General features: G+C 43.6%; 1 protein-coding gene across 3 annotated transcripts in view; it reads left to right on the top strand.

Annotated features, from left to right (window-relative positions):
• Positions 1-520: 520 nt before the first annotated feature.
• The window catches only part of C3H6orf118 (chromosome 3 C6orf118 homolog), a 45,218-nt gene continuing 18,924 nt past the window's right edge, over positions 521-26,814 (top strand). Inside the window, exons 1-8 of one of the 3 annotated variants that reach the window (XM_043511276.1) lie at positions 521-739; positions 4,729-4,815; positions 5,142-5,850; positions 9,621-9,743; positions 14,354-14,413; positions 16,786-16,910; positions 18,840-18,898; positions 21,794-23,393. In XM_043511276.1, the coding sequence (XP_043367211.1) occupies positions 4,766-4,815; positions 5,142-5,850; positions 9,621-9,743; positions 14,354-14,413; positions 16,786-16,910; positions 18,840-18,898; positions 21,794-21,996 (1,329 nt within the window). In that variant the 5' untranslated portion in view covers positions 521-739; positions 4,729-4,765 and the 3' untranslated portion in view covers positions 21,997-23,393. Of the gene's footprint in view, positions 740-4,728; positions 4,816-5,141; positions 5,851-9,620; positions 9,744-14,353; positions 14,414-16,785; positions 16,911-18,839; positions 18,899-21,793; positions 23,394-24,410; positions 24,465-26,137; positions 26,200-26,814 lie in introns of those variants that run through there. The other 2 variants (XM_038397018.2, XM_043511277.1) reach the window with 2 other exon arrangements.

Below are 26,814 nucleotides of genomic sequence, written 5' to 3'. Positions count from 1 at the left end.
GTTACCAGTGTATCTCTGACACAGTATATCACTGTGCTAAAAATTAACTTGCACTGTGCTGTCATTGAGTCATATTACGTAAGAGCTTGCAATGCATCTGCCCACACAATGCCTGGCTCATGCCAGGCCTAATAGCTCTCAATTACATGAGCACTAAGTTATTATTTAATGATTATTTATGATATGCTAGGTGCTGTATCAGGCTCAAAAACAAAGAAAGTCTTTGATCCGAAGAGCTTAAATTATTGAGAGTGTAATTTTCCGGGGTATTATCAGTTTGCAAATATTGAACTCTGAGAGCAGGGAGAAATAGGCTGTCAACTTTGCACAAGGTGTTATGTGCATTCAATATACAAAGAAGGACAGGCTATAGCTCCTTGGGATGCAGAATAGCTCCCGGGAGTGCATCCAACTGTCCAGTGTGTTTTAACAGATCAGTATTCCAAACAAAAACAAAACAATCAGGTTGGAATTTAAAATACCAGTCATCAACCTTGAGATGAAAAAGAATTCCCACCAGGGAGGCGGTTTCGATTCCACAAGCTGGCTAGACTCCACTGGGAAATACCCTTGCCTCCCGAGGTTCCCTTTGCAGCAGCGTGCACGGTTGCTCAGCAGCAGCAGGAGCGAGAACGCAGAATGTTTCGCTGGTTTCCTCGGTAACAGCACCCCGGCCGAAGGGAAGCAGTTATGCTGGATACACAGTGGAGCCGGTGAGAGCGGACGGCGGAGCCTTGACGTAAGTTACGGTTCCGCCGTTCGGGCCTCTGCTGCAATGGTTCCCCCGTGGCTGGGTTCTGTGGGAAAGTGGTTTAGAGCCAATCGTTTTTAGAAAGCAACGCGCACGCATGGGCGGGTCCTGGAGGCTGTGTGCCGGGCCGTGCGGAAGGAGCGAGTTACTACTAGAAGGTGCCGTGAAAGGGCGCTACTGAAAATGAACACAGTTGCCAACTTTTACGCGGTCAATAAGCACCCCGACTTTCACAATAAGCCAAAAATCAAGCTAATCCCATTTCAAAACAAGCCAACCCCTGAGAACCCCAATACTCTATGTGACTAGATCCGCCTGGCCAGAGCCAGATTAACTCTCCTGTGGGCCCAGGGCTATCCGATTTTATGGGGCCCCTGAGGCTTTGGCATCTGGGAGTGGGCTCAGGGCTGGGGCAAGGGTGCGGGAGGGGGTGCAGTTCCAGCTGGGTGGTGGGCTCTGGGGTGGGGCCAGGGATGGGATGGAGTTGGGTTGCAGCAGGAGGTTTGGGGTGTGGGCTCTGGGTGGGAGTTTGGGCGCAGGAAGGGGCTCAGGGTTGGGACGGGGGTTGGGGTGCAGGTGGAGGTGGAGGTGCGGGGTCTGGGAGGGAGTTTGGGTGTAGGAGGGGGCTCTGGGCTTGGGTAGGAGGTTGGGGTGCAGGAAGGGGTGCAGGCTCCAGCCAGAAGGCGCTTACCTTGGGCAGCTCCTGGTCAGCGGTGCAGTGGGGCTAAGGTAGGATCCCCAAGAGTTGTCAAATCCGTGGAAACCAAGCAGAAATTGGGCTTGTTTTAGGCTGAATTGGCTCGTGCGTTGCATGTTGGCTAGCTTTTTGGCTTTCAGGGCTTTTACACTAGCTTGTAGTTCCTTGTTTTTTGATTGGCTCCCAGCCAATCAGAATGAAAGCATGAATTGGGTGATTTTGGCTCCAGTCCAGCTACAGCATGTGTGTGCATCCCCCTGCGTGCCTGACTGTGCGTGGCAGCGGTGCTGAGTGTGTGTGTGCATCCCCTCCCCTGCCCTTGCCCCTGAACTCCTCTTGCCTAGGGGCCGCAGGGGCATGCCGGCACTCGCAGCTCCAGCCCTGCGGGGGTGGGGGTGGGGCCGGGGCCGGGGCCGAGGCTGAGTGTGCCGAGGCTCGGGGACCGGTGACCAGCCCTCAGCGTGGAAACTTGCCGCGGCCCGGATGAAAAGAAGCAACGGGCCCCATCCAGCCCACGGGCTTCCCCTTGGCCCAAGACCCTGGGCTGAAGCCCCTAAAGCCCCTGCTTTAATACGGCCCTGCCCCCAGCATGCAGTCTGGGACTGTGGTGGGCCTGCTGTGCACCCCTGACTCTCTCCCCCTCTTGCCCCTGCTTGCCGGGGGCCGATAAAAAAACACAAACAACGAGCTACAGGCCAAAAACTAGCCAACAAGCAACGCACAAGCCAATTAAGCCAAAAACAAGCCCAATGTCTGCGTTTTTTTCGCGGGTTTGGCAAGTCTGAAAATGAATTGTGCTTTCAGTCGACTCAAGGCCGAGAAGCAGAGCAGGACTACTACCATTCATTATTCAGTACCAAGCATGTGGTCAGTGCTACGTAAAGCATAACGGCAGATGCAGGGTCCCAATCTGCTCCTAGCTATGCTGAGATAAATACGGAGTAACTCCAAAGACTCCAATAATTCTGTTTACACCAGCATAAATAGGGCCAGAATTGAACTCAAGTTCTCTGCCTTAGTAAGCTTACAGTGTCAGAGCATGATCCAACAAGGCTCTGAGCAGCACTCGGGGGTTGAGAGCACACAGCAGCTCTCAAGTGCAGGCTGGGAACAGGCATAAGTAAGCTTGTCAAGGAACTACTCGAGTTTTGCACAGGAAAGCCCCCAAGCTCTGCCGTCTATAGCTATAATGTAGTATTGTATTAGAATGTACTGTTGTAAAATGTAATATGTTGGACAAATACTGCAGGATATTATAAAACACATTCATTTACACTGTTGCTTGTTCTTATTTAATGATAGGGTAAGGTAGTAGCAAGACCCTATATTTATGTTTCCCAAAATTTTCATTATAATGGATTCTTGGGATCTTTTCTCTAAGAAGCATTAGCACCTTCATTGTTTGACATTCAGGATGGGGAGATCCCCTCATGCTACAATAGTGCCTTTTCTGTGTCTGGTGACTGTCTATGGAGATTTAGCTAAGGGCTTGTCCACAGGAACAATGAGTTTGTGGCAAGCTGGGGTGTCAATCTACTCTGCACTCGCCTGCTGGGGTCTGACTGTCCCTCAGCTCGCTGCTGATGCGCGGCCACCATTTTTTGATGATGCACTTTGAGCTAGTCCCATTTCAAAGAGGACTAACACCCAGCAGCAGGATGCTGAGGGACAGTCAGACCCCAGCAGGCTAGTGTAGTGCACACTCACGTCCCTGCTTGCCATGAACAACTACAATAATTGTTCTTGTAGACAAGCTCCGAGTGTTAAAAATCACCAGTTCCCTCCTCTCATGTCTCTGCTTGGGAACATTTTGGCAAATGTTTTGGCTCAAACCACTAAATATTCTGAAGAGCCCAGCCTTGTCACTCCCACAACAGCAGCCTCCACTGCACTAGGAATACCTGGGAGTTGCCAGAGCGGTAGCAGCACTGTGGGTAGGGGAATGGAGAAAGGCCGGCTGGGCTGCCCTAACAACCCCTTTTCTTTCTTTACACCCCCAGGCCAGCACATAGCCCCAGCTTCTGGGTGGGCAAGAGAGAGAGTCAGACCAGGCTCCTCTGTTTGCCTGAAGCTGGGAATGAGTGACATGGGATGAATCACTTGATGATTACCTGTTCTGTTCGTTCCCTGTGGGGCACCTGGCACTGGCCACTGTTGGAAGACAGGATACTGGGCTAGATGAACCTTTGCTTTGACACAGCCCCAAACATGGGGTGGCCACAGACAATACCGATCTGTCATGTCGCATTATGTTAGCTGGAGCAGTGATTGAACCATGTTTAAATATGATTTTGTCCTACCGCCAGTAAAGATGGGGGCCAAACTGTGACTCTCTATCAAACTAAGTTGGTCGATTAGGGTTTGTTTTTTGCAGTTTCTCAGCCACCATTCTTACATAGCAAGGGCGGGGAAGGAGCTGCATGTAGATTTTTTTTTTAAATTATTTTTTAGCTCCTCACTACAAGCCACTTCACATGTGCCAGTGGGAGTGAGTTGCTGAGGAGCTGCAACAGAACCCCTGACACTTGGAGGCTCAGCACATACTTCTGCAAAGCCTGGTTTGTCCAACAGATTTGTTGGGTAAATACCAACCTACATGTAGTGATGAAAAAGCTGTGATATCTGGCTGGTGTGCCTGGAGTCAAACTAGGTTAGAGCTATACTCAAAAACCATGTTATAGCTTAGGCTCCTGCATGTGCAAAACACTTCTGTTCTAACATGTCTAAGTTGGCTGCCCAAACTGTATTAGACAAACGTCTTTTTGCCACAACTGAGTTTAAACTTAAGCACCTTAGTTACACTTGGTTGCTGAGCTACTGTAAATTGACTCACACACTGGGTCTAGTACTAAGGTCCTGATCCTGCAAGCTTTTATACATACACTTGGTTAACTTTAAGCACATGAGTAATCTCATGGAAATCAGTGGGATTAGTCTTGTGTTTTAAAGTTAAGCAAAGGCATAAACAGGGGTAGGATGAGGGCTTTATGCACAGCTCTCCCACATTGCGCCCTGATGAAACTACACAGACATCCTCTGTCAGATTCTTTGCAGAAATGGCATTATCCTGAGTGATTTCAAAGAGACCACAACACCACAGTGATCTGATTTAAGACACAACTTTGAAACAGAATGTGAGTGACAATCAGATGTGTTACAAAATTATTTTTAAAAAAACCTCAATTCCTCCCTGCAAAAAATCAGGAAATTCCCCTCATAATTTTCCTTGTCACTAATATTTTTGACAACTCTTGGAATTCTTTCTTATAATTTTCCACAGATCACCCTGTTTGCAGTCTATCTCATTGTAGAGTCTAATGTCATTCATGGCTCCTACAAAAATTCCCATCACAACTGGCACCTACAGGTATGGTTGTAGGGATGAGATCAGCAATATACTGGGCATGGAGAATGGATTCAGACTTTTAGCCCTACAGGTGGTACTCCCAGCTCAAGGTTGAGGCATGCTGAATGGGGCACGTTGTAGGGAAGTCGTGTTGAATTTGACATGACTGCTTCCTATACTGTTTGATTTGATACTTCATGGGCTTGGCTATCCAGGGCTGAGAATCCAACCACTAATTTCACTTAAAATATTCTATTATGAAGCTAGAAGAGGTGAGCCATATGTTCAATGTTTTTCTCAACTTAAACTTTCCTACTTTTTGTTGTTGTTTTCTGTGATATAATCAGTTTTACCATGGCAGAAAGCAAGCAAGAGAGGAGCTTGACTCATCTTTTAGATGGCTTGGAAAAGGCCCACAGAGCTGATGTTCAACTTTACACCTCAGGACACTTAAACCATAACAAGCTTTATAAGCCGCAAGAGAATATAAAACCGGGATACTGGGACAGCGCCAAGAAACCAACACATTTCACGACAGAAAGAAAGCAATTCCCAGCTCAAAATATATGCGATGAGACAGCCAAGAAGATGAAAAATACTTTGGCTGATTTCACCCCCAACACCACACTGGTTCCAGTACGTGCCAAATCTGCCTCTCCTTTCTACAAACACTCTCAGGCACTCATGGCCAGAGTTGATCGCCCAGTGAATGGCCCATTAACTTTTACTCCTTTGGAAAGGCAGTTGAAAGAGCTTAAAAAGAAAATAGAGGAAGAAACTGACAGACTCAATAAGCCACTTAAAAGAGAAGAGTTAGATGTGCCAGAGATGAAGGTGTTGAAGTACAAGCCAGTTAAGAACAGCCGACGTTGTGCTGCTGAAGTTGCTAAGGATGAGTACCAGTTTATGCCTTCATATTTGGCTGGAGTGACTAAAACTGATCAGTTTAACAAGTTTTTACATTTTCAGAGGGATTTTATTGCCAAGCGTGATCTGCTAGACAATGACACCACTGGGAGCAAAGCATCAGAGAGGCATGAAAGGAAGTTGGCTCAGGTAAGGGAAAGCACGTCAATAATTATTACAAACACAACACATCCTCCCCTCAGATCCTGCAAACCTTCTAAACTGGACAGGGTAAGAAATGATAAATCTAATCATTGCCATGAGAGAGCTCCCACTCGTAGCTAAGGAGTTACAGTAAGAGATTCATTTAGTAGTAGTTAGAGACACAAAAGATTTGTTAGGTTCTCATTTGGGCACCCAACTGCAGTTGCTGGGTCACCTAACAGCTGATTAATATTGCTGTAAGCAGGGAAATGTATTTCAGTCTGGGCATGTGAGAGAATCATTTTTACAAGGCCTTATGTCCCTTGATCCTTTTCATGGTGGGCAGGGGTGTGAGGGTGGGTACAAATTTGTTCTAGGCCAAGGAAGAGTCATAGCACAGGCTGACAGTGTGTCAGTATTGGTCCCACTGACATGCACAGCATAGGGTCTTTCTCAGAAACACAGGGTATTGGCTGATCCTGATCTTGCTCTTCAGTTCCTGCTGTTAAGTTTGAGAATACAGACTACCTGTGATCACTAACCATGGTTTGATTTGGGATAAGGCTTTGGGCTTTGCATATGGGATGACTCCAGCTTGGCACTCTATTCAGCTTGAATCAAGAGAGAGTTTAGGAAGTGATATAGCCAAGCTTTTTGCATCTACCCTTCAATGCAAGTGGTCTCCCATTCTAAAACTGGCCTTGATTAAGGGTGTCCTGCTTGGATGTGAATGTCAGAATGGGATGAAGAAGGTACTAGCAGAGGTTCTCTGATGCACCATAGAATCCCTGCTTGCACTGCAGCATTCAAGTCATCAACACTAATTGTTCTGTATTTTTGGAACCCACCAGGTTTCAAAGGCCTCTAAGGAAGGATGCCATTTTGCTGATGGACCACTCTACTAGTGGGCCAGGGGGACTTTGGGTAGCTTAGTTGTCCTTAGCCATTGATACATTGGCTCCCCCCACCCAATTTACACACTAGCTATTTTATAAGAGTGCAGCAGGTTGGTGATCAGCAGTATTTGCAGACAGGGAATTGAGCTTAACAGGTCAACGAGTAGTGATGGCTGCTCGCCAGAAAGGGAGACTGATAGTCCAGGCTTGAAAGAGGCAGCTGCCCACCTTAGTGAGAGCATTGGGCAAACCGGATGTTGGTAATGAAATGGGTGACAAACAGCTAAGGAAAGGTGTGCTCCCACTTCCTGGGTGCCTCCAACCTACTGCAGCAGCTGCACTAGGACAAAGTGTACATCTCTGGTAAGTTTCAGAGTAGCAGCCGCGTTAGTCTGTATTCGCAAAAAGAAAAGGAGTACTTGTGGCACCTTAGAGACTAACAAATTTATTAGAGCATAAGCTTTTGTGAGCTACAGCTCACTTCATCTCTGGTAAGAGGGCTGAATGCTTGAGGAAGGATAACCACCACCAGACCTTTGGCTCCTCTGAGATACAAGCTGCCATGCTGAGAGAACTGGTTAAGAAGTTGGTAACTTCCACCTGCTATAGTATCCATAGAGGAATATCTCTCCACTTGGTGCCAGGGTGCATCAGAGAGAACAGGAGAAGAATAGGCAAAGGAATAAACACATGCCTGAGAGAGACCTCCCAGGAACTGCCTCTTTATAGAGTTAACATTGCATTAAAGATTCCCAGAAAAACCAAGAATTTATAGGCCAACCTTGCACTTACTAATTCTTCACCCAAGGGACTCAGCTATAGGCGATAATGAATCAAGAGAGACTTTTCTTCACTGGGAAGAAAAGATGATCATGTTGTCAGTAGAATGAGCTAGAGAAGGTACATCGATGTGAATCAGAATCAGAGGAGCAAGGTTTGCCACAATTTGAAATGAAGAGATTGTGGGCTGTTCATTATCATAAGCAGGAAAATGGCATCTTGCTATTAGAATAAAAGAACAGTTTAGCCTTAATAAAAAAAAACCCACAACTGATTTGCTGCAAAAACATTGACATTTCTCTACAAAAATGCAGAGAACATTTTCCCCAAGACAAGTTTGAGTCCATCACAATTTTTTTGTGACTTTGTGAAAGTCTACTACAGTGAAAGCTGTTAGCCAGCAGCAATGGCAAACTTTGGCCTTTGATTGAATCTGCACATTTCCCTTTCTGCCTCTGTTGGGAGATATGAATGTTCACAAAGTGAAACTGTGCCATGGCTCATCACTTGAATAAGGACATCTCCCTGAAACAAGTATGATGTTGGAGATGAACAGAGTATTAGAAGACTAGACTAGAGTCCATATAGAGCAAATGTTGCAGTGGATGGGGATGGAGCAGATGACTTGACATCTCTCTTCTGTCTCTAATGCCTAAGATTTTGTAATCAGAAGAGATGTCTATATGAACAGTCACAACACTATGAGTAGGGCCCTACCAAATTCACGGTCCATTTTGGTCAATTTAGTGGTCATAGGATTTTAAAAATTGTAAATTTCATTATTTCAGCTATTTAAATCTGAAATTTCACAGTATTGTAATTGTAGGGGGTCCTGACCCAAAAAAGAGTTGTGTGTGTGTGTGGGGGGGATGCAAAGTTATTGTAGAGGGGATGTGGTACTGCTACCCTCACTACTGCCCTACTACTGTGGCAGCGCCGCCGTCAGAGCTGGGTACCTGGAGAGCAGCAGCTGCTGGCCGGGATCCCAGCCTTAAATGCAGAGCCGCCACGAGCAGCAGCGCAGAAGTAAGGCTGGCATGGTATGGTGTTGCCACCCTTACTTCTGTGCTTCTGTCCGCAGAGCTGGGCCCTCAGTCAGCAGCCACCACTCTCCAGCCGCGCAGCTCTGCAGGCAGCTGCACAGAGGTAAGGGTGGCAACACCATACCTTACTTCTGCGCTGCTGCTGGAGGCGACTCTGCCTTCAGAGCTGGGCTCCCAGCCTGCAGCTGCCGCTCTCCATCCCACCCAGCTCTGAAGGCAGCGCAGAAGTAAGGGTGGCCTTATGGCAACCCCCCTAAAATAACCTTGTGACCCCCCCCCTGCAAATCCCTTTTGGGTCAGGACCCCCTATTTGAAATCTTTCTCATGAAATCTGTATAGTATAGGGTAAAAGCACACACAAAACCAGATTTCACGGGTGGGGAGACCAGATTTCATGGTCTGCGATGCATTTTTCATGGCCGTGAATTTGGTAGAGCCCTAACCATGAGGTTATAAATGCTGCATACCTTGTCCAAGATTCCATAACAGTTTTCTTTAAGGAATGAGATGATGGATTCTAAGGGCAACATTCTCATCTGTTGTAAACAGGCATAGATCCGTGGAAACCTGTGGCATTATATCGATTAATAACGGCTGAGGAATTGGCCTTAAACGATACTTAACAATATATTCAGGCCTAATATACTAATTGCTGCCTATAACACTCTTCCTAGGGCTTCTCTTTCTTTTCTCTTCGCTATTATAAACAACACTTACTTTTCATGTCCAATCTGAGCCTTTCTTCTTACTGCTGAGCGGGGTTCTCCAAATGTATGTTTCATCCTGTGAACCGTGTTATGAGTGAGAGAAAATCTTTCCTTGAGTGATCTCCTCCTAATTCTTTAATCTTCCATTGCTTGGTTGTCATAATATTTAATTCCGTACACCATCAGGAAGGGCTCCACAGATCCACAGAGGGTTGAAGGATGCTGTTTGAGAATCACTGGTTTAAAGCATATCCCTGAGTCTGTGCTGTCTGTACCCTCTAGAGCCGAGTGGGGAATGACTCATCCAACATACACCTGCATACAGTTGTTAATTCTGATTTTTACTCCAGGAGCTCCAGAAGATCTGTGATTGTAACCGTCCCCATTTCAAACGGCTGCAGGTCTTTGGGGATGTGTTTGAAGATATTTGCAACAGCTCTTTGATATTTGGTGATATTCTGAAGGAAGTTAAGGTAAGAGATACCAGTCAGGCTTAGCACATTGTGATCTAAAGGTTCTCTATCTCCTGTTTTGTATTACCAGTGTTGTGCCCTATGTACTCTAGGGACTGTTCACAAAATTTCATGGAATCCGCTAACATTACTCTATGCAACCAAGATGTCTACTCCTTCCTAGCTACTGTAAATGAAGTGACATTTATACTTTCCTTTTATTCTTCCCTGATCTCTTGGCCACACATTTAAATCAGACACACCTGTTAAGCCTTCCTGTGCTCCTGATATGCTCAAAGAATCTCCTAATTTGTATGTAATTGCTCTGCCCCCACAAAGGTTGGATGATTCTTTCTTCGTTTGTGCTCTCTCCTGGCTCCTTTGCTCTATTTTGCTAAACATACAAGAGCAGAGAAGTGCTGAAGTGCTGAGAGAGAGAGCAACTGTAGAAAAAGTCAGTCTGCCTGCCCAGCAATCTGAGATGACAAAAAGCTTTCTCTGCTCCCCTATCATCTCCAGGTATCACTGTGGTAATAGAGAGAGGGTCTTCCATAGATCCATTAAGGAGATGGCAGCATTTCCTGGGCTGTGAACATGCACACAGTTGCGTAGCCTATAAAGATAATGTTTGCTTATATTGATATAAAAATATGTTGAAATGTAAGTATGCTCAACAAGGCTTGACAATAGCCAAGTGTGAGGCCTGGTAAAATATAAGGAAAGTTAAGTAAAACAATTCAGAAGCAAGTTGGAAACAAGTTAGGGCATAACCCCAGGTCATGTTATCTAGCTATACTGAAAGAAGGACAGGAGACACTTGATATGGTTTTAATCAGGCTGAAACTTTATTATTGGATATCTGGGACTACCTGGCAGATAAAAGTGTACAGTGCAGGAACCTCCATGATCATTCAGTGTCTACCCAGGAGTTTCCGCCAGCACCCCTCCCACCCCTTTTTCCATCCAGATCCCCCAGCCAATCCATTGCTGGGACCTTACCATCCCCCACCCCTTGAACCACGGTGAAGGTGGACTATAAGAAAGAAGGGTCGGCTTCCTGCCATGCCAGTCATAGGAGCCCAGAATCCCCTTCCCCACTTCTGCTGCTTTAACAATCACCTCCTTTTTAAGACCTTTACCAAGACATTTATCTGGTAACTGTATCCCTCCCCTGCACTGAACGTCTGCCACAAGGAGGTGCCAGTAATTACCATCCAGTCAGGTTCCCAGACATCTCTTAATGCCCCTGTTATATCAGCCAAAAACATGTCTATGCCCAAGTCTGACAGGTGAACCCCATCCTCCTGAAATAACTCTAGTGCCCCATATGCTATGCCAGAATGCAAAATTACTGACCCTCCTATGGCTCCAAGGAATTTGGCCAACTCCCTGTTCACATACCTCCTTACCTTGTCCACCATAGGGGGCTTCACAGATCCCTGCCAGATTCTGCATTGAAGCAAATCTAACCACACAATTTTTACTCCTGGAAAAAGTTCCCCATTAAGTCCACCCCTTCACATATTCCCAAATTGTTTTCCCCCCAGGTGCACCACAATTATATCTGGTGATCACTGACAAGCCCTCACAGCTGCAAATTCTCAGGCAACTTGGCCGCCCACCTATGTGCTCAAAAAAAACCCCAATACTGTGCCCTTAGAACCACACCACCATCTGCATGGCTGGTCATCCAACATCTGGAATGAAAATACAATAAATTAACACTGACTCACCCCCTGGGGTCTCACATACATTCTGTAGGCTTCTGAATGCCAGTGTCCGATTGCCTCTGCCCCCATACCTAGCTGTGCTGCTGCTGGTGCCACCCCAGTCCTGAATGAGTGGGAATCAAATTTCTGGGCTGGCAGCGCCAGCTTTGTCAGTCCCTGTCTCAACATTGTAATGAACTGGTACGTTGTGAGGGGACTCCCGTCACCATGCATAAAGAGAGGCCCATCCCTCTCCAGTTGTATGCCCTCAAAGCCACCATGGGGCAGACCTCAGGCTCACCACCTGAATAACAGATTCATCCCAGCCTCCCTGATAAGTCATTGACCTTCAGAAATGTATGATCACTTCTTGCCCCTGCCAGTATACATCAAGCAGTTCCAAAACATCTTCCCACGCCCACTTTTGTGGAAGCTTCTGAGCCCCTCTCTCATTTTCTGCCTGTAAAACTCTATTCCCCCTCCCCCACAAGGGTGACCATATTTCCCAAAGGGAAAATGGGACATCGTGTGGGGCTAGCCTGAGCAACCCCCTCCCCCGCACATCGTGTGGGGCTGGCCTGAGTCTCTCACCCGAGCCCTGCCTCCCCCCTGCATGGGCTACCACTGCTGCTCCCCCACCCTGCACATTCCTCCGCACACCGCTTTTTTGACAAAAGTGGGCATTTGTCCTGTTTGCTTTTGCCAACTGATCAAGTCGGCAAGAACAAATGGGACAAATGCCCACTTTTGCCAAAAAAAGTCAGGACAGTGAGGACAGGGCTTAAAAAAGGTACTGTCCCAGCCAAAATGGTCACTTTACCTCCCCACTTAAGCTGCAGTGTGGTCATTGTAAACACAGTTTGATCTTAACCGGTTTTTACAAGTGTTTTAAATAAATTGTTAATGTTTTGGAAAATGTTCTCTATATTATTAGGTTTCAGAGTAGCAGCCGTGTTAGTCTGTATTCGCAAAAAGAAAATGAGTACTTGTGGCACCTTAGAGACTAACAAATTTATTAGAGCATAAGCTTTCGTGAGCTACAGCTCACTTCATCGGATGCCTTTGGTGGAAAAAACTTTTTTCCACCAAATGCATCCGATGAAGTGAGCTGTAGCTCATGAAAGCTTATGCTCTAATAAATTTGTTAGTCTCTAAGGTGCCACAAGTACTCCTTTTCTTCTTTCTATATTAATAGTTAGCGGTATGGTATTTACACAAATGCTAATTAAAATAATATTTAATGTTAAATAGCCAATGAAAAAGTAAAAATATATTTAATTATGGTAGCGGAAATATAGGAATGGTAAAAGGTAAATTTAATTTTAATTATTTAAGGGGTGTTATAATTGATTATAAAAAGGGTAGCCTGCTACTTTTAGCTTAGGTATGCCCATCCATCATCAAGGAACTGATAGAAAAAGGATTATACCCATTTTCTTCATTTAGGGACTAATCACCTTTAAAAATGCCTCATTCCACCTTAAAATGTAAGTATAAATGCAGTGTATGGTTATATTGTAATGCCTGTTTTCTTAAGTATTTTATATTAAATAAAGTTTTTATTTTATCACTTAATGTGCCATTCACAAATCTCCACTAAATTAAATTATCTATAACCACCCTGCAGGCTCAAGCCTTAAAAAATTCAGTTTGGTTTTTATCCCTCATTTTTAAACTGCAAATTGGAAATATATAAATCAAAGGTTACACTTGAAGGTTTATAGCAATTAACTAGGTCTCTTAAAATAACTTGACAAAATCTTCGACCATAATAGGCATAGAGCACATGCCATTAAAAGGTACTAAATCCGGAGTTTCACAAGGTCTTTAACTGTGACTTTATTAATGCCACAGACTCTATATTTCCTTATATTTTCAATACTTGCCTTTCATCTTCATTTCAGCTTCTGTTCTCCAGTTTCTAAGGCTTTGTTTACACTAAACACCTTATAGCGACATGGCTGTTCAGCTATAACCACGCCGCTAAAAGGTGCACAGTGTAGCCCATCTTTGCTGACAAAACACTTCCACCCACAATAAGCGGCAGTAGCTTTGTCGGCAGGAGAGTGCTCAGCCAACAAAGCGCTGTTCACGCCGGCGCTTTTCATCGGCAAAACTTTTGTCATTCGGGGTTAACCTTTCAGTGTCTTAATTTCCCTTTCTGTAAAATGGGGATGATAATACTTCACCATGTAAAGCCCTCAGAGATCTACATATGAAAAATGCTGATTACTGTATTATTACCTAGCTGCATTAGTCAGTGTTTGTTATCCCCCCTCTGTTTTTAAACTGTCGTCATGTTGAAAGTTAACATTTAAAACTCTCTGGACATCAAATCTATTTGTCCCTCCGGCTGTACCCTTGTGAGAGTGACTCTAATATGGAACAGAATCTAAAAACTCTGTGACGAAAATTGAGTTTCACTCTTTCTGTTCTGTACATAGTCAAATTATGCCATTGACATTAGACAGTGCCAGGTTGACACGGTCTGATATTTGAGAGGGAGAGAAATGGCAACATTTCACACTTGTTAAGAAAGTGAACACACCCCAGTGCCTTCCAATAGTTGGCAGAGGGTAATGGCAAAAGGCAGGAAACAGAGTACTATCTAGGATTAATGGCAGTGAGAAGAGAAGGAGCGGCGGGTTGGAGAATAAAGACAGTCTACGTTAAAGGAAGCTTGAGAGGGTGGCAAGAATGCACTATGAATCGGTATATTTACTAACAAATGACATGATCCAACTCTTTCAAATGACTTCAGTGAGATCAAGACCACACTCATTCCTAGCCCTATCAGAAAAGGTTCTTGTAGAGCACGTACAGTACGTGGTTGCTGGTGTTGAAGTGAATCCAGTCTGTATAATCTCTGAACATTGTTGCTAATTGTTCTGTAATGTTCCTCGTTCCTCTTTGTTTGTTTAGAATGAATATGAGCTCTACATGGTGATACTTCTGGATTCTCTGCCTATAACACAATACAAGGTAATAGTCATTTGCCGATGGCAGCTCAGAATGAGGTCACAAGGTCAATATTACTTGCATTCAAAGCTTAGAAAACAGCAGATGGAGCCACATGGATGAGTTAAAACTTCCTTTGGACACATGCAAACGGACACATGCACCCATGAGCGCACACAGACACAAGTTACGTGAAACTGAACAGCCCTTGATTATTTTGTCCTGTGATTTAGACACTTTTGGGACCACTGAAAGTAATGTGCACTTATCTTTGATACAAAGATCTAAAGTCTGCCCGTTATTTCATTGCTTATGAGGACTTCTGCAGGAGCACCAACAGCAAAAGGCTAAGGAGGCAGCAGATTTCAGGCATAAAAACAAAGTTGGCAGAAACAGCTTGAATTGAATATGCTGAAGCACCCAACCATGAAGTCTGGCTATATGTATTGTTGGGGAGCTTTGACTTCATTAATGAATACTGCATCTGCACACTGTTCACTCTGTATTAAGATATGTTCCATTGTCTTCTGTGGCCAGAAGGGGGGAATTTGAGTAGAATGAATGGCTCGGGGATTCGTAATTTAAATTCAGTATTATTTATCTCTGAGTACCTGGTTGAAGCAAGCACAGAATGATGGTGACTTTTAGTCCCTACCACTGACATCTGTTTTGTTGGTCTCTGTCGAGTGAGCTAGTGGTTTCACTCCAATTCCTAGCAGACTTATAGCTGCGTCACAAAATACCACCCTCACAAATGGAAAAGAAAGCATTCTGAATAAGTGCCACGCTGTAATGTCCAGCTATCTGTAGACATAAATATATGTTCACACAGCCAGATGTTTAAAGCTAAGAGAGTGGGGAGGGTGCCTCCGAGAAATGTTCTGCACAGTGGTTTTGTGCGGAGCACAAAATCTGAATTTAAGCTTTGGTATTTGTACTGACAATTACACAGAGCTGTGTAAACATTTCAAGCCAGAAACTCCTGTCTAAGGCAATTTTGTGGTGTATTGTTCCCTTAAAGCAGGAGGAGCATTCCTCCTACGCACAGGAACTCGCCACCGGAATGAAGCTGAGGTAAAGGTAGCTTCCTGTGCTTTCTACATCAGCTGCCTTCCCCCTTAGCATAGCGGGAAGAAAAGGGAATGTTGGGAGTGTTCTGGGGTGCAGTGCCGGCAGGACAGGGAGGGGGAGTGCCGTGATTCACCTGATTCTCCACTAGCATGTAGTCATTTGGGCCAGGGACTGGGTAGCTTTGAATCAGGTCGCAGAAACTGGCTCTCTAAGGGTATGGATCCATAGTAGCTGGGAACATGCTTCCCAGAGTGGGTAGACAGATGCATACTAGTTCCACTTGAGCTAGCCCACTAAACATAAGTTGTGTGGCCATAGCGGCAGTGTGGCCTTGCTGACCCAGGGAGTCAGGTAATCTGGTGTGTTTGTTCTCGGGGCCACGAACCGCCACACATGCTGTGGGAGCCACACTGCTATTTTTAGGACTCTTACTCAAGGAGAACTAGGGCACATCTGTCAATCCGCACTGGGAAGTATGCTCCCAGTTGCTGTGTTGACACACCTTATTCTCTTTTGTAATTGTTTTATTCTCTCTGATTGATAGTGTTTTCTGCTGTTGTTATATATTGCTGTCAGGAAGCTCGTAACACAAGGATACAGTGTGACATTTTACCCTTTCGTTTTGCTTTTACTGTGAAATATAAAAGTAATCGTTTTGGTCAATGGTCTCCTGCCAACCACAAGTACAGGCTTTTGTTGTAGGCTCAAGATGAGAATCCTGGCCCTATGGGAGTTTACCATTTACTTCGGTGGGGTGAGGATTTCACCCAGGTATCACCTCCCTTTCTTAATTGCACTCTGTGCTGGGGCCCTGGTGCTGCTGTGTTACTATGATGATCTGTTGAAATCATGGTAATGATGAACCGGACACCGCTGACAGTAGTGGAAGTATGCATTCTCTAGCATAACTAGCCCATTACACAGGAGAGAAGCAACGAAAGGGATTATCCCACAAACAGCAAAGCCTTCAGATGGATAGGAATGGAGAGATAATTGGCAGGGAAGATACACAGCATTGTCAGTCCTCTTTCTGTTGGTAACCACCTTTACTCTACCTTTCCAATGTCTCTGTGGAATTAGAATTAATTGTCTATTTATAGAGATGGTTGTAAAACATGCGGTAGTTTTTCTGGTTCATCAGTGGAAGTGTTAGCATTAGCACTTATCCTCATTCAGAAGTTTCCCTCAGAATTGATTTTTCACCTAAAAAAAATTGTGATCAGCCCAATGGAGAAAAATTGTACAAGTTCTTGCACATTTCTTCCATATGCCCCTTATAAATGTGCATGTTCTCATATTTCACTCCTGTTTATTTAATCTCACAGACCCTGATGGCTCAGGTAAAAGGTATGGGGAAAAGACCTGTGAAGACACGAGAAATAGAAGAGCTCAGGCGAGAAGTACAGACCCTTGTGAAAAAAGCCAAAAGTGTCTGGAAGAGAAATGAAGAGTAAGTGCTGTAACAGTAAGAGACATGCAAACCATATGTGTTATCCCACTCTAGTGCCTAGTACTTATAGAGGATGAGAGTCTGTTACTACTGCAAAAGAAATGGAGTTATTCCTTGCTCAAGTTGTTGAGTCCATACTGGACTGTTGAAATCTTGCTGGTGACCCATTTACATGAATTGGAGACAAACCATTTTTTGTTTCAAAATACACCCTTACAATATTATTACACCTTACACTCATTCAATCACATGCTCCTGCCTCCAACACCCCTTCCATCAAAGTCAAGAACTAGCGAGTCACAATCTAACCTAGTTGACTTTTGCTCCCTTTCGTCTTTTTTCCTTATTCTCATTTGCATGAGCTACCTAGATTAGATGACTGAATAGGTCTGTTTAATTTATTTTGTAGTTATTTTTATTTGATGTATTGTGTACATAGCAGCATTAACACTGCGCTTTCCAAACTTATTTTGTATAATTCTATGATCATTAAGATATTGAAGTGTGACAGAGCCTTGTTTACAGCAAACAAAACTGCAGCAAAAACATGTTGCTAATTAACAGTGCCCAAACAATTAAACATGTGTGTTGTTGTCTACAGAGACAGATTGTGCGACAGATTGGTATGGGAGAAGGGTTTTATTGATATGAGTTTGGGATGGCTCATAAGAACGGTCATACGGTTCAGACCTATGGTTGTCTAGCCTAGTATTCTGTCTTCTGACAGTGGCCAATGCCAGGTGCTCCAGAGGGAATGAATAGAACAGGTAATCATCAAGTGATCTGTCCCCTGTCGCCCATTCTCAGCTTCTGGCAAACAGTGACTAGGGACACTTCAGAGAATGGTTTTGTGTGTTGTGTTTGGAGTGTGTTGTAAAACCGTTATAACATCTCACAACTTCATGCATTCTGTATATGCACCATATCTTACAAATGTTTAGATTTTAAGAAAAATGCATTTTTACTATTTTCCGTATTCTTCTAGTAGCAAACCCAGGTGCCTATCTTACCATGAATCCAACTGTGTTGGGCTCAGAGGGAATAATACAAACCTCCAAATATGACCTAAAATAGCTCTTCACATTTGTGACAATGTTAGGGGTAGAAGTCCATTATCACAAGATCTTCCAGGACTAGAGGGGAGTCTGTGTTATAAGAGAAAGGGGATATTCCTGTCCCAATGGTATCTTCATTTCTGCTACTAGTAATCTGAATTTAAAGCTGTAACATTTTTAAGTAGACCAAAGGCGTTACTGGTGTAGGTCTGAATTTTGCTTGGGCTCATGTAATTGTTGGTGGTGGAGGGGCAGAAGAAGGAAATGTTTCTTGGTTGATATCTTTTTAAAATGGTATTCATTTGAAGCTGCTTGCAATTTTAAAACAAGTCCGGGGAGATGGATTAATCAGCAGAGAACCCGAGAGGAGGGCCAAGTATGTGATCAGCTGATCATTACATGGGTCTGCAATGGATTACATGGACAGCACTCCACATGTGTTTCTGGATTATGTGTGTATCCTACCATGTGTTTAAATAATGTGTAGTTGTTTCAGTAGTTCCATTAAGCAAACAAGCTGTTTTCTCTCTGTTGCCATTTTAATATTACTTCCTTCATGAAACAAGGGCTCAGTGTGATGATGCCTCGAGTCTGCAAGTTTCTCAGAGCAGGGATCATGGACCAAATTCTTCTCTGATTTACATCACTCGAATTCAGAGTAACTCCAGTCACTTCACTGAATTAACCATTACTCTGCATTTACACAAGTATACCTGAGCTCAGAATTTGGCCTATGGATGTCAGTGGGAATCCTCACATGTATAAGAGCTGCAGGATTACCTGAATTGCCTTGGCTCATGTCTAATCTGCAGTGTGATACTCAAAACATGGCCGTGATCACATTAACACAGTGTTCTCTTTTGTTCCATGCTAGACTCAGAAATGAATTAGAAATTCAATTGTGGGTGAGCCAGTCTCCTGAGAGTAAACTTGGTAAGTAACAACACAATGTGGATTTACAGAAGTGGTGTCTTGCAAGAAACACACACACACACACACACACACACACACACACACACACGCATATATTGTGACTCAGGGTACCAAAACACACTGAAGCTAAACAGCTTCTAACGAAAAGCAAAGAAATAGATCTCAGTGGTGCTAAACATCTTGTAGGATAAGGCAACATAACATTTTCCTTGCCTTTCATTTTGGGCCTGATCTAAATCCCACTGACATCAATAGGAGAATTTGCATTTATTAAAGAACACGGGGCATGTGCCACACCAGATAAGACCTGTGGTCCATCTAGTTAAGTATCTTATAGCCAGCAGGAGATACCTCAGATGTGAGATAATCTGACACTTCATGAAGGTCTTGTCCTGATCTCTAATAGTCAGAGGGCAGGTTAAGTTGTGCAGCATGAGCTTTCATAGTCCTTTCATAAACTCTTTTAAGCATCAGCGACTATAACTCTGGATAATCTTGTTATTTATATAAATGTTTGATCCCTCTTTGACACTTGCTAAATTCTCAGCCTCAACAACATCCTGTCGCAATGAGTTCCACACACTAATTCTGTGCTGCATGAATAATTCTCTCCTTTGATCAGTTTTGAATTTGCCTTCAATGAGCATTGGATCAGGGTCTTTCAGCTGATTCAATAAAGAAAAAAGTATGTGAATCTGGAGGTGCATGAAAGGGCAAAAAGGAAAGAGACTTTATTTTCTGATGAACTGGGCCATTTCTGAAGTTCTATAAAATGTCATCAGGGTAGAATACAGTATGCCAAGTCAGACTGCATAGTACATCTATATTTCATGCATTTGTTAAAAGTCTGTATTTATGACAGATGCAAAACATGGCTTCTTTACATAGCATGTGACCATATACAATGGTAAGCTTCTACACTATAAATAGAGAGAATAAATAGCCACATGAATTGTTAAGGTGAGATGCTTTCTGGCTGTCTCTGATAGCTGCTCCGCACATATGTTAAATACAAAATGGCAGCTTCTGAAATGGAGGACGTAACTCTGTTTTGGCCCATACTCTCCCTCTCAATTAAATACAGCATCATACCCAAGGCTGCACGTGATCTGTTATCAGTGCCTTATTTTAGGTGCTACTATCAGTATCTTACTCATTATTATGAACACATGTTGCATATGAAAAGTGCCGTATAATCAAACCAACTTCGGCTTTTTCGTCACTCGGGAAATGTGCTGGCCCAAATTCCTCCCTGATGTAACTCCATGCACTTTAGTGGACTTAGCTGGGGCTGCATTTGCTTTGCTATTTCTGATTCTACAACTTGGCACAGGCTTTGAATTCCAAAGCTTTATAGCTGTCCCTCTCAGAAATGATAATTGGCTCTAGATCTCTGACAGAACTAATGAATTTGAAGTTTCTAGGCCAAGACATTTCTTAGAAATGGCTGTGCATGAAACGATTTAGAAGACTTAAGAACTATGTGAAAACGCTTCCATTTTTAAAGTCTTGCATTTCAGAAACGCTGGTCCACTTAATCCCAAGCTCCCCTCCCCAACATTTTAAATATATTAGACAACTGTATGGGGAAAGCTTCAGATAAAAAGGAATTACAAAGAACAAAATCAGAAGGGGCTGAATACTATGCTTAAAAACCCAATATGAGATTGAGGTCCAAATGTGCTAGTCACTATACAAACACAAAGTAAGAGACAGTCCTTGTTCTGTACACTTATAGTCTAGACAAGACAGAAAAGGAAATACTACTATTATTCCCATTTTATAGATGGAGAACTGAAGCACAGAGAGATTAAGATATTTGGCAAAGGTCACACAGGAAGTCTGTGGCATAAGCAAGAACTGAATTCAGGTCTCCTGAGTGTAGAACCTTAACCACAATGATAATCGTTAGCAGTTTGTGCCTTCAAAACCTTTACAAACATTACAAATTACCGCATTGTTTTTAGCAAATCCCTCCTTAAAACTCACCTCTGCTGTGAGGCCTACCTACAATAGACAGGGGGGTATGCATTGACTGCTGTTTATTATACCAAGTATGATCACTGGCAGGACTACTGAAACCAAAGGCAGAAATGTGATGCTGCCCGTTTCCTGGTGGGGGATGTGTGGAAGAAGATGATGCTCACTGCATGGCACAGGAAATGAAGGCTTTGTGTACACTGGACTGTTGTCAGTAAAGCTTTTGTCATTCAGGGGTGTGAAAAAACACACACATCTCCCCCCAAACGACAAAAGTTTTACTGATGAAAAGCGCCAGTGTGAACAGCGCTTTGTCGGCAGGCGAGCTCTCCTGCGACAAAGAGCAGCTACACTGCGCACCTGTTAGCAGCACGACTCTGTCACGAGAAGGTGCGTGGTGTAGACATAGCCTAAGTTAGAAATGTAGGTAGCTGCAAGGGATGGCAAATGTGTGCAATTGGGGAAGGTCATCGGGATAGAGAAGGATTTTTGGTTTGAAAAGAACATTAGAGCATCACCATAACAAAACACTGTATAATTTATGAGTGGTTATTTCTAAATATTTTAGCAGATACTTAGCAGTGATACTTTACTCACTAACTGGGTAGATTTTTCGTTCTTTTTTTTAGAACACCCAATCAACTTTATTATCTACTAAGAATGAACCAGACACTATCATACACATTGTGCTGCCAGACAAGATGTAATTCCCAGGTACCATGCGTGCCTGCAAGCTGATTCATCATCTGGCAATTTCTGAGAAAAGAGCATACAATTTAATGTCTCATTGGTCTCTCTATAGACATTTTGCCATTTTCACTGTGTCCTCAAACTGAGATTGCAACAGTTTAGCACAAAATAGCCAAATAATTCTCTGGCAACACTGTCCTGTTAACCATGCCTGCCTTTTTATAGTTCCAGAGACCTCCAGGGACCATGCTATGAAACTGCCTGAAGAGAAACCTCTTACCCTTGCTGAACAGATTGAATCTATGAGGTGCCAAGTTCTTGCTAAATGGGAGGAAATGCAAGCACTAGAGAAAGAGATTCGAGAAACCATGACTCATGCTGGGATGGCAAATACTATAGAGAAGACTGTTAAAGACATAGAGGCATGACATAATTATTTCTAAACAGTTCCTATCAAGTTTATTGGTGCCTAGCTAGCTACTTTGGTGATGGGCTCTTTAGAACGAAACAGACAGTGACTCAGTTACCTGTATTTTCTCCTCGGGAACATACATCTCTACTCCTTGTACTTATATGGCCGCAACCACCACGGTGTTTAGGCTTTGATCCTGCAATGTGATGCATATGGGTGGACCGCCACGTTAAAGTAAATGGAGCTCTGCAGACACAGGGGTCTGTCTGCACGTACCACACTGCAGGATTGAGGCTTTAGAGCCATATGTTTTGTAAAGTACATACGTTAAAATATACGTGATACAGGTGCAGGGTCTGATTTTTTTTTTAAACTGATGTTCTCTCCTTTTGCTCCTGTACTTGGTGTGTGGTAATAACTGTGTGCACTGGTAAGGTCATAACAGATGGGATTTTCAAAAGCACTCAATTGGCCTAACTCTTCTCCTATTGAAGACAATGGTAAAACTCCCTTTGGCTTAAAGGGAGCATGGTTGGGCCAACACTGAGCACTTTTAAAAAATCCTACCCGTAGACATCTAAATATATGAATATGCTTGCAAATCAATTTCTTGGATGTCTAAATGAACTTAGCTGTGAGCACCACATTTCAGGCACAGAAAGGAAGGCCTGGATGATTCCAGACTGAAAATATAAGGCCTATAATATACTGTCAATATATAATAAAATAATTATTTAATAAAACCAAGCAGAGGAATAAAACTACAAATATATGTTAATAATATTTGTTACAAAAATTATCATCTGTTTGTATTCCAGTAGCATTCAGAGGTCCAAGTCAGGATTAAAACAGAGCAGTCATGCAATTGTGTAGCATCCAGGAAAAAATATGAAAACAAACACACAGACCAAAATTCATGCACACTCCACACTTCTTGTCTTTTCCAGATCAAGTGCACAGACCATCATTGTGTTTGCTGGGTTTCACTTGGATGCCTTTAAACTGACAGAATACATTCCAATTCTTTGTCTTGCCTGACAATTTTTTCAATCTTGTCTTATCAAACCGTACAAGACAGAAAACTAGTTCACTTTAAAAAAAACCTGCTACTCACAAATGACAAACTCATTTCTCATTTGGAGAGAAAGTCTGGACTCAGATAAATTTATATAGTGTTAATGTATTAGATCAGAGAATAACATCAATAAGCCACCACAGTCTTCTATGTTTGTACTGGCAAAGAAAGGGTATAAGCCCAAGATGTTTTCTGAAAAGTTTTTTTTGCAAACTGATCAACAATGTATGAGTTATGCCCCTCACAGCTAAATAAACAATTAATTTCTGAACAAAATGTGAAACACCTTAAGGGAATAAATCCTTTCTCTGCTCCAGAGATACCGATTAAAAGGGACATGAGTATCCAGAAGTTCCTTATATGGGTTTAACTTTCTGTTCATGTTATTTTTATTTGTTTAATATTTTTACTAACTTTACCTGAGCTGGAATGTGAAAGAACAGCCAGCAGAGGGCAATGTGGCACAGCATTCTCAGCCTGAGAGATGCAGCAGCTGCCTGAGGCAGACCAGCCGGATGCTTCACCTGCAGCCACTCCAGGCACTCTCAGCAAGTATATCAACTCTGGGAGTGAAAGGACCCTCTACACCAGTGGCTCTCAACCTTTCCAGACTACTGTACCTCTTTCAGTCTCATCTGTCTGGCATACCCCCAAGTTGCGTACCCTGACTTAAAAACGATTTGCTTACAAAATCAGACATGAAAATACAAAAGTGTCACAGCACATTATGACTAAAAAATTGCTGACTTTCCCATTTTTACCATATAATTATAAAATAAAACTTTGGAATAAAAATATTGCACTTAGGTTTCAGTGTATAGTGTATAGAGCAGTCTAAACAAGTCATTGTCTTTACCCTATTTTAGTTTGTACTGACTTTATTAGTGCTTTTTATGTAGCCTGTTGTAAAACTAGGCAACTGTCTAGATGAGTTGATGTACCCCTGGAAGACCTCTGTGTACCCCCAGACGTATGTGTACCCTGGTTGAGAACCACTACTCTACACAGTCTGAGACATTAGCTCCCCAAGCAAATGTTTGGTTAATTAATCTGGGTCTGAATATGTAAAGTGTATATGATTTCAAATTATTATTCATAATAATAAAGCTGGAATCTAAACCTTGCACCTACTGGATATTTAGACACAGGGCAAGTATGCTATTATTTAAGAAGAGCAAGCTAATTGAACTAGCCCATCTTTGTATTTCTCCTAACACGATGATTTCATAATGCCAAGATGGCAGGAACATGTACTGTGCACATATATGAAATTTTAAAAATAGATCAGTTCAGTGATTTGCGTTTTTGGAAATGTTGCACTCCAGTTTAGCAAAGCTGTGTTATTGCTTTTACAGGCCGAAGCTGTTAAACTCAACTCAGCCAACAGCTTACTTCAAAAACAAATCAAAGTAAGTTTCTTCTTTAGAACTGTGCTATGGTCCAAAGCCCCATTATAAACCTGTTTGCTCCAGTTACCTTCACTAGGTCTAATCCGGAGTCCACTGAAGTCATTGGAAAGACTCCCATTTACTATTGTGGGCTCTGCGTGAGGCACAAGGTGAACCACCTGCTAGAGAGTAGAAAGGTGTTGGTTGTCCCTTTACTCTATTTTTCACCGTTTAGGAGAGCTATTATGGTACTTTGATGAGAAGCAAATTTCTCCTGATCACCATTTGCATTATTTTTTTTTACAAGAACTTGTCAAAGCTTCATAATCCATAACTCGATCAATGATGCTAAAGCAGCTAGTATAATTAGGGAACTAGCATGAAGGACGGGTTCCTATGCTAGGTGAATTTAACATATCCATAAAATGCATAACTCAGAACAGAATATGGTTGCCAACTTTCTAATCACACAAAACCAAACACCCTTGCCCTGCCCCTTCCCCAAGGCCCTGCCCCTCGCTCTCTACATTCCCCGTCCCTCGGTGGCTTGTTCTTCCCTACCCTCACTCACTTTCACTGGGCTGGGGCAGGGGGCTGAGGTGTGGGAAAGAGGGAGGGCTCTAACTGGGGGTGCAGACTCTGGAGTAGGGCCAGAAATGAGGGGTTCAAGGTGCAGGAGGGGGCTCTGGGCTCGGGCAGGGAGTTGGGATTCAGGAGGGGGTGAGGACTCTGGATGGGGATTCAGGCTCTGGGATGGGGCTGGGGATGAGGGGGTTAGGGTACAGGAGGGGGGTCTGGGTTTGGTGGGGTTGAAGGATTTGGAATGTGGGAGGAGGCTGCGGGTTGAGGCAGGGGGTTGGGGTGCAGGAAGGGTTATGGACTCGGTTTGGGGTGCAGGCTCTAGGGTGGGGCTGGGATGACGGGTTTGAGGTGCTGGAGGGGGCTCTGGGCTGGGGGGGGCTCAGGGCTAGGGCAAGGGGTTGGGGCACAGGCTTACCTCGGGCAGCTCCCAGTTAGTAGCGCAGCGGGTCTCAGGCAGGGTCCCTGCCTGTCCCGGCTCCATGCTGTGCCCCGGAAGCGGCCAGCAGATCTGGTTCCTAGGCAAGGGGGCCAGGAGGCTCTGTGTGCTGCTCTCGCCCACAGGCACTGCCCCCCCAGCTCCCACTGGTCCCAGTTCCTGGCCAATGGGAGTGCTCGAGGCGGGGGCAGTGTGGGGAGCCCTGTGGCCCCCCCACACCTAGGAGCCGGACCTGCTGGCTGCTTTTGGGGGGTAACGCAGTGCCTGGACAGGTAGGGACTAACCTGCCCTAGCACTGCAGCACCGCTGACCAGACTTTTAACAGCCCCGTCAGTGGTGCTGTAATCTAGCCTAGCTGTATTCTCTGTCTTAATCTCTGCAATTGCTTCCTGTCAGTCTTTATGAGAAACTGTGAGAATCAACAGGATGTGTAGTACTACATAATGTCCAAAGATGCCTGGCAACTTTAAATTTCCTTCTGAAGTTTTACCTTTTATAGCACAGGAACCATCGTATCCCTTTCCCATAAATTAAGGTTAAGAAGTTAAAAAAGACTTCAGCACCACCAATTACTTATCACAGATACTGCATCACAAACAATTTTTTTCTTAACCACTGAAAAATATTCCTCTGAATTTATACATAGATGAGTTTTTTGTTGTTGGTGTTTTTTTAGGAAGTTCAATACAACATCACAAACATCTTAAATAGACAGAAGGTCACCAAGGAAATTCAGCGGTGAGTTTTGAATGTTAGTACGTATTTGACATGTACTATATTGTTTTAGGTCTATATTATAAATGTTACATGTTACAGAATGATGATTGAAACCCCTGTCATAAAAACTTCCCAGAATAGAATAAGAAAGATCAGTTATTTATATTTATAGCTGCTAGGTTTAAGTATTACTTAGTACAACATACACAGTAGCACTTTAGGAATTAAGATAGGGACTCAGTTTAAATAAGGCCCTGTAGTCTAGAATAAGGTAAGAAAAAAATAATGTGAATCTGAGTGCTTCTGCTTGATGTTTGATTGACACCCCCACTTGCGGCACTCGTCTATTCAGCTATTGAGCAGATATATTGCAGAGGCTGTTTAAGCTTCCCCACAAGGCCCTGCTGATATGCTTCTGACCTGCCCCAGAGAAGTGACCTCTAGGCATGAGATAGTAGTACAGTCTCCATGCCCATCCAGTCCTTGGCCTCTGTTCTGAGGCTATGGTCCAGTGCTAGGTGTGGTAGTGTTTTTTATTATGTGGACTCATGTCCATAGGAACTGAACTGAGACCTTATTTCACACGCAGCTTCTTTATTTTCTGTGGCTCTCTGGGTTTAATTAGTGCTGTTTGCA

Source organism: Dermochelys coriacea, chromosome 3 (genome assembly GCF_009764565.3).
Source record: "Dermochelys coriacea isolate rDerCor1 chromosome 3, rDerCor1.pri.v4, whole genome shotgun sequence".
Taxonomy (NCBI): domain Eukaryota; kingdom Metazoa; phylum Chordata; order Testudines; family Dermochelyidae; genus Dermochelys; species Dermochelys coriacea.
The sequence above is the reverse complement of the archived record's forward strand: the minus strand, read 5'-3'. Positions and strand labels throughout refer to the sequence as shown.